Below are 16645 nucleotides of genomic sequence, written 5' to 3'. Positions count from 1 at the left end.
TTGTTTGAAACTTGATTGATATAATTGGTATAGTCATTGTGCACTATTTGGTTTTCCATTAGCGTTCTATTGTTGGTTCTCTAAGGACCTTGTGTTGTGTAAAGGAATAATCAAATGCCAAGAAAACCTCGGTATACCGTTAGTAATGCATCCGGAACTGTAGCTGGCCCTAATAGTCAAACCCACGCTACTCCGGTGAGTTATTTAATGCACCAGTTATTTAAAATGTTCATTTGCCTTGTAGTATATACACTTCTTCAATATAATTTGCGCTGCAGCACCCCTGTCCCCTTTCTTTTTGCCCTGTTCTAGTTCTATTCTTCCAGATTCTGGTCCATTTTCCTGTTTAATTTTACTAAGTTTGATTAATTTGGTTAATTATTTGATTTTGGAGCGAACACACTTGGGCCCAACTTCTCAAAGTTCTTCATTCATCTTCGAATTAACTTGAGGCAAACACTTTTGTGGCCCAATTTCTCCTTTCCCATTTATTTATTTATTTATTTTTATCTATTAATGTCTTTTATCTATCTGTCTCTCTCTCTTTTTTTTTTTGGTCTTACAGAACATACACACTCTCGCTCAGTTTAACCCAGAATTCAAACCTTTTTTAATACGATAGATATTTACATCTCAAATGTTGCTATTTAACAAATTCTCTAATGCTCGATTTGCTTTGATTTAATCAAGGTTACATTAATTTCTCATTTTACTTAGACAAATATTTGTTGGGGATGAAAAATTGTTGCCATGTCATCTTTAACACCACAGAGTTTGTCTCCTTTATTAGCACCTTTGAAAGTTGATAACATGATTATTATGATTATTTAATTTCATTTATTTATTATTATTCAGCAACAAAATTGCTATATAATGTCTTAAATGTTGTTTGAAACTTGATTGATATAATTGGTATAGTCATTGTGCACTATTTGGTTTTCCATTAGCGTTCTATTGTTGGTTCTCTAAGGACCTTGTGTTGTGTAAAGGAATAATCAAATGCCAAGAAAACCTCGGTATACCGTTAGTAATGCATCCGGAACTGTAGCTGGCCCTAATAGTCAAACCCACGCTACTCCGGTGAGTTATTTAATGCACCAGTTATTTAAAATATTTATTTTCCTTGTAGTATATACACTTCTTCAATATAATTTGTGGAAAATTCGAATAAAATAAATTGATGTTCTAACTACTTTATTTTTAGCAAACGGATGGAATGCATGATACGGGAGCAGATACTTCAAGTGCACAGCGACGTGCAAGAGCCCCTCCACCTCCACGTTCCGGCAACGGTGCTTGACAATCCCGTGTTAACGCTATACCGTTTCGACCACCTCGCAATGAAACACGGCTGGCTTCGTCAAGTGACATTGGGGACACTCGAGCTCCTACGACAAATAGAAAGCATCCACCGGATTCACATGAAGGTGTAGATGACCATTCAGAAGATGAAGACTATGACTCGGAGGCGGATGAGATCGAGTCATTCGATGACCATCTAGACAACATATTTGCCGCACATGAAGTTGAACGTCAAGGCAATGCCAACAGCAAAAAAAAAGACACTGATTATTGGGTTGTTGATGTCATAGGTATTCTTCTGATGCTTGCTTCTTAGTAAATGTAATGATTCTTCTCCGTGCATTATATTCTCTTAGTAAACTAACATTTGAAGTTTGTTCATTGCTGTTAGAAAATGGTGTGATCTCTTCTATGGAGCTGACTGTTAAGGAGGTATTAGCACTTCCTCCTGGAAAGAAGATCGTTCTACACCATAACAGAGAGTTGCAACAAGTTGGCCAGGCAGTGGGCTTATTGAGCGGGTTCTTGGGGACATTGGGGTCTGATTTTCAACAATTACCAATTTGTGCAAAGAGTTGGAAGACAATGAGCAAGGCTTCCAAGGAGCATGCGTATGACCAGATTAAGGTAATGTTTACTCTTTTATCTGATAAAGTAAGGCGCTACCAATGCTCGGTGTAAATTGCTGTTTTTTTACATATTAAATGAACAATAGAAGGAAAGATTAAGACGCACACACATGATATCGACCATACGGATTTTTATAGAATATTCGATAAATTTCTAAGGAATTTTTTGTATAGTTTAAATTGCACTATATAATTATACAGCTTAATCCCCAATTAATCTGATCATTCGTGTATAGCAATGTAACTAATAATTATAGTAATAATAATAACAATAATAATGAGAAAACTTATAAACCTCATGAGAATGTTAAAGCTGCTCCTATTGCTATTAATTAGAGAGTGACTAGCTATTATTTATGATTTTCGGTTAGATGAAAATGTCTGAGGAAAATAAAATTGAAACACATTTGCACAAGTTGATTATGTTACTGTCCTAACTTTGGAATTTTGAATGTTTATGTGGTTTTAATTTTTTCTTGAGAGATTATTTCATTGTTTCCTAGCTATGGGGATGCTGTTTTTTTTGTGATGCAACTCTCCGTTAATAGGTGGATTTCTTTGGTTTTCTATTTTATTTGTTTTAGTCTGGTAAATTAGATAAGGATAGTGCATGTTGGGTTTCTTGTAGTTGACTTCTGTGAATTTTGTTGTCGAGAATTGTTGATGTCATAAAGTATGTCTTTTGATAATACATTAGTCTGTTTGAGGTGGTTAATTATTATATGTTGTCTTTTGATCTGAACTACTTGTAGCGAGTATTCCACTATGAGGACGATAAAAGAGGGTGGATAAAGCGGGAAATTTTACAAAGAATAGGAAGCTGCTGGAGGAATTCAAGAAATCATTTGTTCCATAAGGTTTATGACGAAGAACTAACTTTTGAGCAAAATATCAAACGTAAGCCAGTAGGAATAGAGGCAAATCACTGGAAAAAGTTTCTTCAATATCGGTTGGACGAGGACACGAAGGTAACAAATATGTAGTTGAAATTTCATTGTATGCGATTTTAAATGGTAATGAATTACTACTAAATATGCTGAATTTATTGTGATAGTGAAAAAACTACTACCCAAAAGTTCATCACCAAATCATTTTTTTTGTTTCCTGAAGTTGTACGCTCAAGGCTGATTTATAAAATTATTAACAGTGTAGTAATTTATCCCGATAACATTTATTTTTTTTCATTTTTTGTGTAGAAGAAGTGTAGAAAAAATACTGTTAATCGTTCAAAGCAACAATACACACATACCGGAGGTTCTAAAACGATGGCAAGAAAGAGACACGAAGAGTAATTAATTTAACTTCAGTTCAAGAATATTGACGTGTTTCTGGTAATACAGTGTTGTCTTTAATACAAATGTGTGTTGATGATTGTTATAGGAGCAACGACAGGGAAGGCCTATTGGGAGAGGAAAAGGATGGACCATGAGTCATAAAAAAAAGAATGGAAAGTATATGAATGAAGAAGCGCGTTTGGTTGGGGTAAATCATGTTCATTACTTTTTCAAATTTTCCTTTGCAATTACTATCATTGAATTTAGATTAGTGTAAATCCGGACCTCACATGTTTGCAGGAAGCAATTGAACTTATTGAGAGCCAAGACCCCTCTAGCAAGGAATTTTCACAGAATGATTCCCTTGCACAAGTGCTTGGAAAGGAGTACCCAGGAAGAGTTCATGGACTCGGTATTGGTACATGTCTGAGTCGATGTTTTCGTAACATTCCAGAGCAGTCGGACTACGGTGTACAGATTGAGGAGTATCAGATGGAGATTGTGAAACTCAAGGCGGAGGCAGCAGAACTCAAGGCAGCAGCAGCAGAGGAAAAGGCAAAGAGACAGAGAATGGAGACAGAGGCAGCTGAAGGGAAGGCAAAAATACAGACAATGAGAAATTTGTTGACATACGTAATCCAGCAACAAGGAAGTAATTTGCCATCTGAAATAGCTGCGGATTTAGATTCTTTGAGAAGTGCACCAACCTCATCCCATGCAAGATGATGTGTGGGCACTAATGATTTGACTTATCAATGTTGGAATCGGAATACTCTTTTATTGTTTACTTTCATAATGACTTTTGAGATATTTATTTGTAGTTTTTTATCTTGTTGACTTTATTTGTAGTTTACAGTAATGGATGCACTGAATGCAAATTATCATTATAATGATTCACCTTTGCAAAATTAATTATGTTTCGTTTCGTGTGTTGTTTTTGGATTGGCTGTTGGTTATTTTAATAAATTAACGCAATTGAGTGGATGAACATATAAAGAATAAAAGAGTTGTCATATTTTATTATAAATTCTGGTTTTTTTTTTTAAAAAGTGTTACTCGACATTTGGCAACGGTTTTAAATCCGCTGCTATATTCATAACAGGATTAGTAAATGTATGGCATTTTGCAGCGGTTGACAACCACTGCAATCTCCCTTAAATCATATTTTCACGATTTAGTAGCGGATGAAACCGCTGCAAAATAATACCGCTGCAAAATACCATTTAGGAGCGGTTGTACCAGCGGTTACTAATAACCGCTGCTAAGGGTTTAGCCTCACACTATCTTTCAGTGGATTTATCAACCGCTGCTATCCGTTTGACAGCGGTTAAAAACCGCTGCTAATCATATACATAACCGCTGCTATTTGCCAGATTTGGTGTAGTGCTATCTATAGACTATAGCTGATTTTTATTTATGTTAGACTCACTAACAAAAAGACTTGGATGTGTAGCATTATTCTTTTATTATATTAGGTTACATAAAAAATTAACTATTTAAATGAATAATTCGGTGTTTAGAAGTCAAGCATTAGAATAGTTTTTTGAAAAGTATTTTTCATATCATAAATTCATAATTATATAATTATGAGAAAGACTTACTTTTTAAATTACGTTTTTAAATTAATTGGCTTTCAATATTATTAGATTGTCCTATTTTTAAATCATTCTACTTGTCTCTCTATAGTGTACAAGAACTAGAAAATTATTTTCACTAACCATTGTGAGCCCACTTTAACGAGGGTTTAACGTTCTATTCATATTTGTATAAGTAATGCACATAGATAAATCGAACTTACTAAATTCGATTTATCGCATTGTCCCAATATATATATAAATAGAATCACACAGCTTCAATTTGCGTTGTTGTTAATGTATTTAAATAAATCGGGGCTAATAGCTTCGATGTATTTGCTATTACGCTCTTCTCTTGTAAATTGAAGCCAATTCATTCAATTTACATCTACTCTGTAAATCGAATTCAATAATCTTGATTTACACAATTTCAATATAAATTTAGATATTTATGTAGCATTTTTATTTTTAGAAGAATCATATAATATTAAAAAATAATTGATTTAGTGGTGTTAATTACCCAAAATTTGACGAGCCAACTCCAAAATCTTGTTGCGGAACCAAGTTTTTCAGATCAAACTGAAGTTAAGAGCCATACTACCTCCGATTTATTTGGGAATGTCATAATAAGTAGTAGCAGAATAGTAATCACTTTAGGGTAAGTTGTTGCAAAATATTATTATTAGAGTTGGTTATTGATAATGACAATGACTTTGTAAAAACTCATAAAATAATGGATGCATTATTTGTAAAAGGCGTAATTGAATAATTTAAGAGTACAGTCTACGTGTGTTAATCATAATGTAGGCGTGTTAATAAGAATCGTAATGCGGCCATGGATGTATCCCTTATTGTTGATTATCCATGATTCCTTTCTGTTTTCTATTCTAGATAGATTATTAGAATTTGATAAAATAAATTGCTTTAAGATAGATATTGTTTTGTAGGAGAGATTTATATGCTATACAGGAAGTCATAAATTTATACATTATTACTCTTGGGCTTTGTTTGTTTGAGGTGAGGTGTAAAAAAATTAATGGAAGAAAGAATAAAAAACATAGATTAATTTCTTTTATTTGATTTAAAAAAAAATATTCAAGAGGTAACAAAAGAAATTATAAAAAAGAAATTTATTATATACATTTTTTTAATTTAAACAACTAAAGAAAAAATTGAACTTCTATTTCATTTTTTTTCTTCCTTTTGTTTTTTACTTTTTTCATTATATTCCTTCGAAATAAATACTTAATATACGAAAAACAAAGAGACTATATTGAGCAATTTGATTTTTAAAAAATTGATAAAATTGAGAATACATATTTCTTTTGTTTGATGTTATTTTGATAATGAAATAACAAATGAAGAACTCATCTTATGTATAGTAGTTGAGGAATTTATGTTGGCTTAATTCATAATTTCATATAGAAAGTATTTCTCTCTGTGTCTCTCTTACGAGGGTCAACGGCAACTCTGTCTGAACTGACAGGTGTTGGGAAGGGGCTGGTATGGCTAGTGTGATATCTGATCTTTGATCACATGACATTGGGTCAGAAAACACGTTCCCCGGCTGCCTATTGTCTTTCTTTATGTCCGTGCCTCGAGCCTCGAGGCTCCAACTGTTTAACTAAACGGCAGTTGTGGGGTTAGTTACCATGGTGTGGCGGGAATAGACGGCTTCCCGCCAAAGCGGGAGTTGGTGGGCCCCATCTCTCACATGAAAAGCAAACTGCAAAGTGCAAACCCATTCTTGCGGGACCCACTATTCCTCATCGCTTTTTGACCGTTCTCACTCGGTCTCTGCTGCCTCGGCATTTGAGATTTGAGAAGAGGAGCAGAGGGCTTTATTTCATACAACGGCGCCGCATGTCTTTCTTTCCGTGGGACACTCCATCCACGTCCACGTTTCCCTCCAACCTCACCTAAACCAACATTTTTCAAACTTTCAATTATAATCAACTATTACTAATTGAAACTATTAACCTAAACCCCCCAAATCAGCTTCATGATTTCGTGCATTCCCTGAATTTAGATTGGTTTTGGTTTCCCACATTCTTGCATGACACCCCCACATGTCCATCTCCAACCACCATCACTATGGTATATTATTTTCACTATATATGCCACGTCTCCTCCACCATTTACTTTGCTTTATGCATCATTAAACAAGAATTATTATTTATTAGCGTACCTTTTCAAATATTGTAGAGGGATTTTTTATGTTTTGTATTAAGTGTAGTCGACGTGGGAGTAGTTTCTTCTCAGAATCAGCGGAGCCATTATTCTCAAATAAACAAATTATTCTGATATAAAAGAATGGCTTGTATCAGAAACAAATTAAAAGGACCCAAATAAGTAAAAACCATTGAGTTATAGGCTTACCGTTTATGACGATGATGCAGGATTGTCAATTGTGCGTTCCTTAATTACTAATTAGAGATGAGCACAGTATGCGGTAATAATGATGAATACAATTTATTTTTTTGATTGATTGCGATAGCGGGGGTAATTATTTAATTTCTAATTAAATATTTACTGTTTTTAGAGATTTTGGTAACAAGTTGTTACTAGTACTTGACAAAACATCACACCGGAATGGAGTGCAACATGTCCTAATTAAGGTCTTGCACATGCAACATGTATATGCAATAATTTGGTTTAGTTGTTACTAATTTAACATATGGTGGTAAGGTTATGATAGAATTGTAAAGGATATGATACGATTAACCAAACCTCCACACTCCAATCAGTGTATTAGGGATACTTATGGTTGAAGTAGGTAGATGTTACATTGTTACAGTAGGTGACTAGGTGTGAAGAGATTGAAGTGAGTGATGGGTGGGAGGGAAGCCACATTACATTTCATGGAGAGCTTGTTAGGTGTCCCCTTCCCGGTAGCAATGGTTTTTTTGTTTTTGTTTTGGTATTTGTGTCAATGGTGTTATTGGTGGATCCAGCATGGAGTTGGAGCAGGGAACACTCTTGAGTTTGTTGGTCATTGTACTCTGCATACCAGGGTCTGCTGGAGCCCCCTACACTCATCACTTCTGATCCAGGCCCAACTAGTCACACAAGCTTCCAACTCCATAAGCCCAATTTTATTTTGACACTTTTATTTCCCAAAAGTAGGTTGTTTCAATTTTTGGATGAATTTTTGTGTTTTATGTTTCGGATTTTGTTGTACCTGCATTATTGCCAGGCCTTTTGTTTGCTTTACAATATTACAGACCAATGTCACGTCATGATAAAGTTATACTAGCCAATGTACACCTAAAAAAAAAAGTTACACTAGCCAATCAACCCATAGTTACTTTCCCCTTGCTAGTTTGTGGATTAATTCGTTCGGCCATCAATAACTTATAATTGTTTTTTTTTTGTTTGTTTATTTTGGCAAACTAATATACTGATTATTTTATTATCACGCATTTTATTTGGATAAACTTCAAGCCAACATGGTAGACGTTTATTACAAGTGGTGGCCATTGTTAATTCCTGACCAAATTCTCACCTTTATCATAATCAGCACTACCTATCATGCAATTATTACTTTGGATTTTTTTATTTTTTCTTTCTGGCGGGAATGAGTTTGCTTATTATGTTAGAATTGAAGATAATTTTTTGACCCTAGATTTTCCTTCCCCTAGTTACAGTTCAAATACGTTACGTTACATAATGTACGAGGAGTAATCTCTATGCATGACCTAAATGGAAAGGGACCGACCAATAATGTTATATATGATAATAATGAAAAAGTATATGTAGACAATGAAAATATTAAATAATGGATATATTAGATGTTTAATTTATTAGGTATGTAGATGGTTATCTTAATAAGACTTAGGTAGGTAATTTGAGAGTATAGTGTGTTTTTACTTATTGAGTTATATTAGGTAACCAATGACTTTCTTGAACAACATGAATAACGGGCCTTAAAATTGGTTCAATTTAAGTAAAACATATTACACTATAAATTACTCACTTAAATCTTAATATTAGAATAACTATTCGCACACTTAGTGAATTGAACATCCGATATATTCATTGTTCACATTGTTTAATATTTTACTGTCTACCTGTACTTTTTTTTTATTTTACTAGACTAATTTTAGAATTTATTGTTCACATTATTTACAAAAATTATTGTCTACCTAACAAAGTCTAAGTCTGATAATAATAACTTAATAAGTGATGGTTGTCGTTATATGGGATGAAGGGTCCTAAAGCAATATTTGGATTTTAGCAATCCATATATAAATGATTGAAGCCCTATCAATAGTGGGAATCGCCATGCTAATGTGGTGATGAATAATGTGGTGATGAATAATGCAGCAGCATAGCACATAATAATACATCTTTAAATTAAAAAACTTTGCATTTGTTCATTCCAAGTTCCATCAGTTGAGAACAAAAGTCACCTCCAATAAAACCCCTTCCTTCTTTAATCTTTATCATCTTGACAAAGCAAAGGAGTACACATCGATTTCCACTCCACCGATTTTATAATATATCAATGAAAAGATATTCGCTAACAACTTCGCCTCTTTTTCCCCCCTCAATAATTTGAACTTTCTGTGCAAGCCCTTTGTGTTTGGTATTATAGAATGTATTTTCAATTTCGTTTATTATAATTCAGTGTCAATTATTAGTTTTCTTTTCCTAAACATACACAACTTGGAAAGAAAATTAAAGATTCCTCGTCCCTCCCTAGCTATCTTCTATGGTTTTGAACTAGCTATATGTATCTCTCGCGCATTATATATATTAGAAGATTATTTTCCATTTGTTCTCAGTTCTCACTCTGATCTACAGTCCATATATAACAATAATTTCATGGTAACTGTTATCGAAATATATATTTCTACTTTCCAGCGTGCACCCTAAAGTGGATGAAGCTTTTTATTTCCATGGCTATGATTATTAATTAATGCTTCAACTTGTGCATTGTGATTGTGAAGTTTATAACAATGATACTATAATAATTAGTGGTGGTAGTAATGGCAAAGAATAAGTTAGATGATGATTACCTAAGCTTTTGCTATGCGTATGGACCAAACCCTTCATTATCCCACTAACCACTTTACAGAATCGTGTGAATGTATCTTTAATCGGAAAGTAAGTATCTAAGAGGAGAAATAAGGTGATTATTTATGTTAAGATATTTTGATTTAAAAATGGAAAAGGCTACTTGTACAATAAAATTCAGTTTTTTGGTCGGTCTTTAATACTATTTAATTATCTTTTAATTAAAACATATTTTTATTTTGTAGGATACACATTTATAATTAAAATTAATTTAAATTTTAAAAATTAAAATTTCTCTAACTTCCTACCCATTTTATAGTTAGTTATTATTTCTTTCTTTTACGTTTTTTCTCTTTCTAACACAATTTTCTTTTTTCTTCTTTTTTTTTTTTCAAAAGACAAATTTTATTGGTGTAATAAAATAAAAGGCCCATTTTGGATTTACAGCAACAGAGAAATGGGAATTTCCCAACTAAGTAAAGGTATTAGATGTTATCTCCTCATTAAGACATAGAATGTGAAAAAGGGTAAAGTGAAAAAGGAAGAGTTTTTGGAAAAGGAGTGTCGTTCTTGGAGCTTCATCAATGGAGGTGCATGGTAGGAGTAGTTCAGAAACCCAAATCGGGTGATTGTGTGAATGGTTGAGAATTTGAATTTCATTTGGTTGAATTTGCTTTATCCAGTTGTCCTCTAAAAATTGGCGTTTTCTTCTTTCTTCTATTTTGCTACAATATTTCAATTTGTATCTGCAGAAAAAAAATTCAAAATCAGTGCATTTAGAAAAAAATTAATTCCTTACTTATTGTATCTTTGATAAAATGCAAGATCTGTTTTACGACTTTCTATTGATGAATGGTCGAATATAATTATATACACAAACTAAAATATTTTCAATTGTAATTTTTTTTTTTAATTGTAGCACATCTAAAATTTTAAGTTATACAAAAAATATTTTTAAAACACATCCAAAATCACAAATCTAAAATTTAAATTTAAACATTAAAAAATAATTGTAACACATCTAAAATTATGAAGTTATACAGAAAATATTTTTGAAACACATCCAAAATCATAAATCTAAAATTTAAATTTAAACATTAAAAAACAATTGTAACACATTTAAAATTATAAAGTTATACAGAAAATATTTTTGAAACACTTCCAAAATACAGAAATTACACATGCAAAAATAATTTAACATTGCAATATATATGACCATCTTATTCGATTTTTTATTTCAAAAAAAATAAAAAACTTATACAGAATAATAAAAAAAAGTAATGGTGTTAGAGACCCATCCAAACCTCCGGTAAGTTTTCGGCGTGGCGACGTTGATGCGGACAAACGGCGACGAGGAGGAGGAAGACGGCGACGAAGATGAGTGTTAACAAAGGGAAATGTGGCGTTGTGAATGAGCACCGAGAAGGAGGAAGGCAGCGTCGAGGATGAGCGTAGAAGAGGAAGGTGACGCGGATGAACGACGGCGGAGGATGACTTCTGGATGTGCGCCTCGGAGGTTTTTCATGTGCGTTGAGGATGACTTTTTTGAGTGCTTTGTACTGATTTAGTTAATAATTAGATGGTTTAAAGTTTATTTTATAATTTTAAAATTTGAATTTTGAATTTTAAATAATTTTATTTTTAGATATGTATTTAAATTATAATATATTAATAATTAAATATATTAAATCTGAAACAAAAATTTAAAATTTTAATTTTAATTTTATTTAAATTGTATTTTGAATGTGTATTTAATTTTAAAAAGACAGTAAATCTATTCATAATTTTTAGATGTGTTTATTTTAATTTTTTTTAAATTATTGTAATAAAAAGCTGAATATTGTACCATTTTTAAAGGATACCTAGTTGAATTGTTTAAAAATAATATATAAGACGAATCATTAAATAATTTTTATTATTTTTGTTATTTTCATAAAGTTATGTGAATATTCAATGTAATAATTAATTATTAAAAAAAAGTTAAAATAAAATTAAGAGCCCTTATCCATCAGGTATATATGCCTGACCTTCTTTCGGTTCTCTTTTCAGTTATTTTCACCCTAATCTCGTGGGAATATTACGTGCTAAGTGCTTCGATTATGTATGAAGTATCTGTATCTGTTAAAGTCGCACTACAATACCCTACTCCACAGCTAGATTGATATATTCCCCACATCCTATATCCTTACAACATTCGATCATAGGATTAATAATGCTACACTTTATATACTTATATACCAAGATTACGTTCTTTTATGCCCAATACTACATTCTTATCTTTGAGTGACTTGCATATCCTAGTAAGTACTATCAGAATTTATGCCCTTTCATTTAATCTCATCCATCTAATTTATGCCCTAGTGTGCATGGAGTTGCAATAATATAAAACACTTTCGGTCACTTTGGTCTCACTCTCTAATAGTTTTTGTAAGAAAAAAAGGTTTTTCATTCGTTGATATTACTCTCAGCCTAACTATTGGGCATCATCAATCTAGGGAATATCCTAAAATTGACTTTGATTCCTCAATTAGTCAACGACAATAGTCGCCGTTACCCTGCATGTGGAATCGATCAAGCTATAGTTAATAAGTTGGCAATGTGTCGCGTTTTATATAACAAAATTGCACAGTGTTTTCTTTTTTAAATTCCCCGCTCTGCATATATATGACACTTTTTTAAGAGCATCATTATTTTGTGCGAAATATATTATATTTTCCAAAACCAGCAGATAGTTAAATTTTATATTAAAATTAATGTATTTGAGACAGTTAGAAATAGATGCATGCCATAATAGGTATGAGATGTGATCTCCTTTACCTCTAGACTACCTTTTAGTCGGGAACACAAAACAGCAAAGCCCTCCAACCACAATAAGGTTTTTTGTAATTTTGTCTACAGTAATAACAGAAACTGGATAATGATGCAATATATATAAACTTGTGTGAAATCTACAACACATCAAATCTTTTAAAATTCTATAAGATTCCTAATAGCTAATAAAATTATGATGACTCACTATTTTACAATGATGTATATAAACATGTGATAAAAGAAAATGGAAAAAAGAGGAAAAAACTGATTATGTTTCTTAAGATTGATCTTGGGGCTATGAGGATAAATGATATAATAATTAAAAATTTAAAAATATTATTTATGTAAAATATGTGTTAAAATATACCAAATATGCATTAAAAATATATAAAATAATACATATAAATATATACAAATATATAGATAGTAATTTGATGATTGCGTTAATTTTTTTTTATCTATACATAATATTTTTGTTGAGAGTATATGAAAAATTGAAAATCATGTGATATTAATATCTCATCTCATTTTCTATTTCTCCAATTAGCTTAAAGACTAAAGATATAGAAGACGACATGTCTAGCCATTTATGCTATACATTATTATGTTTTAAATTTTTTAGAAATATGTAACCTGTTGCATGTAATCAAAGAGGCCATGGTAAACAAGTAAACAGAATATAAGGAGGTTGATGTTGCAAACCTTGTATAATAAGTACTCATGTACTTTGAAGAAACCAAGCAAATTAAAGTGTGTTGTAGCTGTGGTCTCTGGCTGGCATGGGTCATCATAAAAGCACTATAAATCTTTCACAAATTAGAAAGAAGATCCTCTTGTGATAATGGCAATGACTTCATCCTTTAACAACTAGTGCTCAGGCAAGCAAGCAAGCAAGCACGCACAAAATGAATGATACTAATCTGTCCAACCAAAACAAAGTAAAAATGTCAGCAGCAAAATCTGAGTTGGTAGAGAAGGCAAGCATAAACGTAGAAAGTAATGACCAATCATCTTCACCTGCTCCTGCAAGCCTTGGGAAGATGGTGGCTTCAGAGCTGAGAATTCAACGAGGAATAGCCCTTCCAATGGTGGCCATGAACCTTGCCTGGTTTGCCAAGACAGCCATCACAACAGCATTTCTAGGCCGCCTGGGCGAGCTCAGCTTAGCCGGCGGTGCACTGGGCTTCACTTTCGCCAACGTAACCGGCTTCTCCGTCCTGAACGGCCTGTGCGGCGCCATGGAACCCATCTGTGGACAAGCTCACGGTGCTAGAAACTTCAAACTCCTCCACAAGACCCTTCTCATGACAATCATATTGCTCCTCTTGGTAACAATTCCCATCACTTTCCTATGGCTCAACGTTGACAAAATCTTAATTCACTTCGGGCAGCACCAAGATATTTCAACGGTGGCCAAAACCTACATCTCATATCTTATACCAGATTTGTTTGTGACCTCGCTCTTCTGCCCCTTAAAATCCTACTTGAGCTCCCAAAGCATAACACTCCCAACCATGTTCAGTTCAGCCGTGGCACTTGCTTTCCACATACCAATCAACATAGTACTCTCAAAAACCATGGGCCTTGGGGGGGTTTCCATGGCTGTTTGGATAACCGATCTTATAGTGGTGGTTCTGCTGGCAATTTACGTAGCCATTCTTGAGAACAGAAAGGCAAGCATGTGGAAGGAAGGGGGGTGGTGGGATCAGAGCATACAAGATTGGATTAGGCTTTTGAAGCTGTGCGGATCATGCTGCCTCAACACATGCTTGGAATGGTGGTGCTATGAGATTCTCATCTTGCTCACTGGCCACCTCACTGACGCTAAGGACTCACTCGGAGTTCTCACCATTGTTCTCAACTTCGACTATCTGCTTTTCTCCGTCATGCTGTCCCTGGCCACCTGTGTCTCCACCCGAGTCTCCAACGAGCTCGGGGCCAACCATGCCGCCCCCGCGTACCGGGCGGCGTGTGTTTCTTTGGGATTGGGGTGTGCCTGCGGGTGCATAGGGAGCTTGGTGATGGTGGGGGCAAGGGGAGCCTGGGGGCCTCTGTTTAGCCATGAAAGGGGAATCATAACAGGGGTAAAAAGGACAATGCTGCTGATGGCTCTTGTGGAAGTGTTTAATTTTCCGGTGGCGGTTTGTGGAGGCATACTTAGAGGGACAGCTAGACCGTGGTTGGGCATGTATGCTAATTTGGGTGGATTTTACTTCCTTACCCTGCCCCTTGGTGTGCTTTTTGCATTCAAGCTTCACCTTGGGCTTATTGGGCTCTTTATTGGTCTTATTGCCGGTATTGTTATTTGCTTGTTGCTGCTGCTCGTGTTTATTGCAAGGATTAACTGGGAAGTGGAAGCTTCTAAGGCACAGCAACTGGCCACAAAATATGATTCTCAGGAACCAATTCAAAACCATCATGTCTAACAAAATTCAGGACTCTGTTTCTCAAAACAACAAGCAGTTTAAAAAACATATACGAAATGTATGTCATGTAGCGCTCGTGTTTCTACTTTCTAATTTTAAGAAACAAAAGGGCATCTACTAATTAAGTGACTGGAAGCATAATTCCGGATTATGTTTGTTCTTTCTTCTTATATTTAGACATAAGAAATTTACAGCAAGACAAGCTATAGTCATGGAAGATAACACAGTATATCACTGGTCCTCAGCAACGACAAACTTCATTTTAGTTAGCGAAATTGCAACCAAAGATGCAAAGCTCGTGTGGGCAGTGCTATGGTTCTTATGGTAGATTCTTTCAGCCCGTAAAGAAAAGTACTGGCAAAACGTGGAAACGACGCCTCCACGAAGAGACATATTCTGTCCAAAATCAGAGGCTACAGGAGTTGTAGCGTAATAGAGTTAGATTAATCCACACAACATAATTGTAATTATGTTATTGGGTCCTGTTAGTGTGAATTTGCGGTCTTTTTTTAGAAGTGTGAGAATGATATAGCTTTTTGGGCCTCGAAAAAAATGAGAATTCAAAAATAAGAAGAGTAATAATAGCATGGGCCGAAACGGTTCCGTTTTGATTTTCATTTATAAAACAGAAATGCCCAACACCACAATCACTCCCCCAACCTCTTCGATCTCTCCCTAACTCAATTCAGAAAGCAAATTTAACCTTACCCTAAACATGCTTCCCATCTCAAAAGTCTTGGGTTCGAGTCCCTACCAACTGCAACTGAAAAAAAAAAAAATTTTAGACTTAACCACCACCTAAGTTCAAGATCTACAAATTTTGTTATTTGTAACCATTAATTAGGTATCATTAATATTTTTAATGGTATAAGATTACATCTAATAATATTTAATTACTCACTTTTCTTTTATTAATTAAGTATTGGTCAGATTTTATTAAAAATGTTAGCTTTTTCGTATAATAATAATTAAATTGACATTTTAGCAAACATAACACTTATAATTATTCACTTTTTGACTAACATAATAATCAATACAACACACCCTAAAAATTACTTTGCATCCTTGCCTTTGCAACCATATAGATCTATTCTTTAACAACAACTTCATAATCAAATCCTACCTACAATATCTAAATAATCCAATGCTCTTAATACTTACCTTCACTATAGTATCGATTTAAAAGTTCTTCGTGATTTATTACATAATTCATTAATGATATAAATAAACCATTATACTGACATAAAAATTTCTATCCTATTATTTTTTCCTACTTAGACCCATTATATTTGTTTTGGTAGTATAATGTGCATGCATTTTTCGAAAACCATGATCCAGCCGACCATTAAGACATATCCACCAAAAATAAAATAAAATATTACATCTCAAAACAAATTATTTTTATAAATTTAATTAATTAGCGTATCTTGATGATCATCTAAATAAATTTTAGAAAAAATTGAGTCCACTGCTACAATTGTCAGCACTAACTGCAATGGCTCAGATCAAACAATCACATCCAAAGGATACGCGTTTCTCTCTAGGCCAAGGTGAGAATATCGTTAGGAATTAACAATAGCCACCACTTGTAATAAACGTCTACCATGTTG

The 16645-nt window shown here is 33.7% G+C and overlaps 2 protein-coding genes across 4 annotated transcripts; both read left to right on the top strand.

Annotated features, from left to right (window-relative positions):
• LOC107640195 lies at positions 1000–3931 on the top strand. The gene is made up of 7 exons (XM_016343743.1): positions 1000–1080; positions 1205–1292; positions 1428–1592; positions 1694–1929; positions 2684–2899; positions 3312–3413; positions 3506–3931. Exons 1-7 carry the CDS (start codon positions 1000–1002, stop codon positions 3929–3931), a joined length of 1314 nt encoding a protein of 437 aa, XP_016199229.1.
• Positions 13157–15550, top strand: LOC107643006 (protein DETOXIFICATION 56). Of its 3 annotated transcripts, none has more exons than XR_002362422.1 (2): positions 13157–15393; positions 15455–15550. XR_002362422.1 is itself a non-coding variant. In XM_016346540.2 (2 exons), the coding sequence occupies exon 2, from the start codon at positions 13554–13556 to the stop codon at positions 15033–15035; it is 1482 nt and encodes a 493-aa protein (XP_016202026.1). In that variant the 5' UTR covers positions 13157–13496; positions 13535–13553; the 3' UTR covers positions 15036–15550. The 3 variants fall into 3 exon arrangements, 2 of the variants coding, with proteins under 2 accessions (XP_016202026.1, XP_016202025.1); XM_016346540.2 differs by having other exon boundaries at positions 13157–13496; positions 13535–15550; XM_016346539.2 differs by having other exon boundaries at positions 13157–13499; positions 13538–15550.

Source organism: Arachis ipaensis, chromosome B05 (genome assembly GCF_000816755.2).
Source record: "Arachis ipaensis cultivar K30076 chromosome B05, Araip1.1, whole genome shotgun sequence".
Lineage (NCBI taxonomy): Eukaryota > Viridiplantae > Streptophyta > Magnoliopsida > Fabales > Fabaceae > Arachis > Arachis ipaensis.
Note: the sequence above shows the minus strand (reverse complement) of the source record. Positions and strands in the feature narration are given on the sequence as shown.

Bases quoted from the DNA above. Each gene is read 5' to 3' on its own strand.
- LOC107640195 (XM_016343743.1), top strand. From the start codon at position 1,000: ATGCCAAGAAAACCTCGGTATACCGTTAGTAATGCATCCGGAACTGTA. The intron at 1,081-1,204 runs GTGAGTTATTTA...CTTTATTTTTAG, and splicing joins GTCAAACCCACGCTACTCCG to CAAACGGATGGAATGCATGA. The intron at 3,414-3,505 runs GTAAATCATGTT...ACATGTTTGCAG, and splicing joins AAGAAGCGCGTTTGGTTGGG to GAAGCAATTGAACTTATTGA.
- LOC107643006 (XM_016346540.2), top strand. From the start codon at position 13,554: ATGTCAGCAGCAAAATCTGAGTTGGTAGAGAAGGCAAGCATAAACGTA.